The following is a 3489-nucleotide window of genomic DNA, read 5'->3' as shown; positions in this document are numbered from 1 at the left end:
ATAGTGAAGGTTTCAGCAAATATGCAATTTTTATAAAAATGACATACTGCAGCTTTAACTTGAGGAAAAAGAGCATTCAGGTTCATTTATTGAAATTCAAATGCTTAGAATTATAGCACTTGGAATCTGTGCTGTTTTAAATTACTTAATGGAAAAACAGCAGACTCTTACTAGACTGGCTTGAGAGAGAACCCAAGGTGCACATTTGCTCCCAGATTAAGAGTAAAAACACATGCTTTTATTTGGATATGAGGGCCGTTTGAATTCTTTGAACTTCTGTGAATCCTCTGCCTTCTTCCACCGGCGGAGGACCAGTACAGATTCTGGCTCCTTGCATCACAATTTCATCACTCGGTGGTTCCCTGAAGGGCAGACATCAAGCAAGGACAATGTGCTGATGTGGAGGTAAATGCACTGCAGGCCTGCTGTTCTGAACAACAAATACATTCACTGTTAGGTTTCAACCCAGGTTACACTCACAGTAGATCTTACTGTACGTAGTGTGTAAGCAGTTTAGTTTCTATATGCACTTAGTGTATTTTAGTGTAGGCACAGGGGAATTGGGAGCTGATTTTGAAAAAAATAAAGAACAGTGTTGCTGGGTGAATTAAATGGATTAACTTGAGCTATAAAAGCAATAACTGAAAAATAGCTCTGACAGGTGTTGGGAGGTACACGGGGGATTTAGGACAACTGCCTTCCTTTTGTTTCCATTTCTGCAGGTTAACATCGGAGACCAGTGTTAAGCACAAAGCTTTTCTGCTGTGGGTACAGGGCTATGCTCAAAGACCCTCAGTGATGTGGCTAAGGCCCGGGGGCCCCTCCTTCCTCCATGGTGGCCGGTGGGCTGGGATCCTTGTGGAAAGGAGTCTCCTTGTAAATGAACCAGCAGTTACCTGCCCACAGGATCAAGTTCAAAAAGCCAAAAATCTGTAGAAAGACAGGAAAACAGAGGTGATTTGTGATAACAACAAACAAGTAAAGTGTTCACTTTCTCTCTGCTCCAACTTTCCTGTCTTTCTTCTGCTGCTGCTTCTGTCTAATAAATAAATAAAAGCCCCAAAACAATCCAAAGAAATAAGAGAACAATTTAATATAGTTATCTTTGCATGCAGAACTTTTAATGGGTTAATTATATATTTTTTTATTTGTAATTATAAATTTGTTATTTATTTGTAATTTATTTGTATTTATTCGTGCGGTGTTAACGGCACCTTTAAATACAGGTGGTGTGGGTAGGGCCTGCAGCAGATTTGGCCCTATAACAATCATTTCGATTATCATCTTTCAATACATGTTGACTGAGTGGAACCTAAAGCCAAAATATATATATCATGGATTTTATGTGATTGAGTTAGGGGAAACTTTAGAAACTTTGTGAAAAGTTCTCTATTATACATTCTTATTATTTGTCTCTTTTTGTAAATTCCACAAATGGAATAAGTTATTCTTTATCTATATAAAAATAGTGTGTCTCTGCGTCTAGATCAATTATATCCCTTGTTAACAGCCGATCAGCTACACAGATGAGTGCAATATACATCGCTGTACAAACAGTTATATCCGACTTTCCTTTTATATTTAACTGAACACCAGTGATGTCTGTAATTGACCTTGGAAAGAAAACAGGCAATGTGAGAAACAATGGGGGCCGAAAAACTCATGAAAAACTCCAGTGTTTGGCTTTTCTCTTCTGGCCTACTGTAAAACTCTTTGTGGTAAACACACTAAAACTTGACTATTGGTGACCTTCAAATAAGGCATAAAAATAGGTTTGATTGTACATCAACACTTAGATTATTTTCAATGAATGGAGATGCTAGGACATGAAATTTGAACAATTATTGCCATTTATTATGACTCAAAAAAAAATGCTAGTGTAAGACTACATTTTCATTCTACAAACTGCTTTAAAATTATATTACACATAATTAACTGTACACTGCTGCAAAGCAATCTCAGCAATGGAAGTTTTTACTTTGAACACCAGATGGCACTGGCTGTGCTCTGCCTCTGGAGCGTTTATATACAACAACAATCTGCAGTCAGCCACCCTCCAGTATGTGGAAAACTGAAAATGGAGAAAGTATTGGTACTAAGGTTGCTAGTAGTGTTAATCTGAAAAAAGAAATTATCCTATTAAAAAGGATGCATGTTTAATTAAACAGTGTAATAACAGTGAATGAAATGAATATTGTTCGTTGTAAGATTTTACTTCAACATATTGAAAAAGACTGACGGCAAGAATCTACACAATTGAGTGCAGGAGAAAAAATATAGAAAATAAGAAAAAAGTAGAATTCACTTTCTGGGTTGTAAAACTCCATATGCAGAGGTGAATGTATTTATATTATACTACATTTTGTTTCTAGAACAGCAACAGTAATGTTTACAACAGCAAAGTCATTATATACACCTAATAAGTCGCTGGAAATAAATCTAAATACTGAGTGACGTTGGGAAAGAATCATGGACACAGTCAATCAGAGGAGCGAGTTTATCTCAGCAAGAATTTGCCAGACTTTAAAAACCATGGCAAACTTAGCTACACAGTCAGACTACATTCACACAGTTTCATTTCAGCTTGTAACAGTTAGCCATTAGCCCAGCTAGTGCACTGTGCTTGTGAAGTGGCAGTGGATGAGAGACTGCAGACAGAGCAGATTATAATATTGCTTTCCAACATGTTTCTGCATGTTGAACAGGTGTATTGATAAAGTGTTGTAAATCTTTTTACTAGTTTTATTACTTACACTAATGAGAGTAGTCCTATTCTAGTTGGAGTAAATACATGTTGGAGTTACCTTAACTTCACTACGGCCTCTCTCTCTCTTTTAAATGTTTTTGGGACTTTTACTGCCTTTAATTGATAGTGACAGCTGAAGAGTGACAGGAAAGTGGGGAGACAGGGAGAGAAAGATGGGATGTTAGCAGCAAAGTTTCACCGGCTGGACTTGACCCATGGCTGCCGCAGCAGGGACTCAGCTCTACCCCTACTCTTGCCCTGCTATCTGCTGACTTCACTTTGTGTTTGTGGGTGTGCATGTGAAGGAGCTCAGCCCCCAACACAGAAGCTGTTTTCACATGGCTGATTGATCATGGTGGAATAACTTGACACACGATCCCTTCTGAGTTTTTACTTTTTATTTTTTCCACTGCTGGCTGGATTTACTTTGTGAATGACAAAACGTAGCTGATGGCATCGGCCATCATATGAAGTAAAAGAGGATAATGTTACAGTTGTCAGGGAGCAGGTAAGCTAATGCTACGTTAAACATCGCCTGTCAGTCAGCATTTACAGCAAGGCTACTTTATAATGTGATTGCTAGTTTGTAAGAGCTGAATATCCAATTTACCATACTGGGTATTTTCTGTCAAACTCCCACCATCCCCCTTACCATGAATAGAGCCACCCCTAACAGATTAGCTGTGTGAGGTTAGATGATAGAAAGTGACATCAGCTGCAAGAATCCCAAAGCAGACCGCAGT

General features: G+C 38.3%; 1 protein-coding gene across 1 annotated transcript in view; it reads right to left on the bottom strand.

Moving 5' to 3' along the window:
* Nucleotides 1-216: 216 nt before the first annotated feature.
* Nucleotides 217-3489, bottom strand: part of LOC118328074 (synaptophysin-like protein 1) — a 14223-nt gene continuing 10950 nt past the window's right edge. The window contains exon 2 of the mRNA XM_035661677.1: nt 217-978. Coding sequence (XP_035517570.1) covers nt 805-978 — 174 coding nt within the window. The 3' untranslated portion in view covers nt 217-804. The remainder of the gene's footprint in view (nt 979-3489) is intronic.

This window comes from Morone saxatilis, unplaced genomic scaffold (assembly GCF_004916995.1).
Source record: "Morone saxatilis isolate NCDOM2014 unplaced genomic scaffold, NCSU_SB_2.0 Contig18, whole genome shotgun sequence".
NCBI lineage: Eukaryota > Metazoa > Chordata > Actinopteri > Moronidae > Morone > Morone saxatilis.
This window is presented reverse-complemented; position numbering and strand designations above follow the sequence as displayed.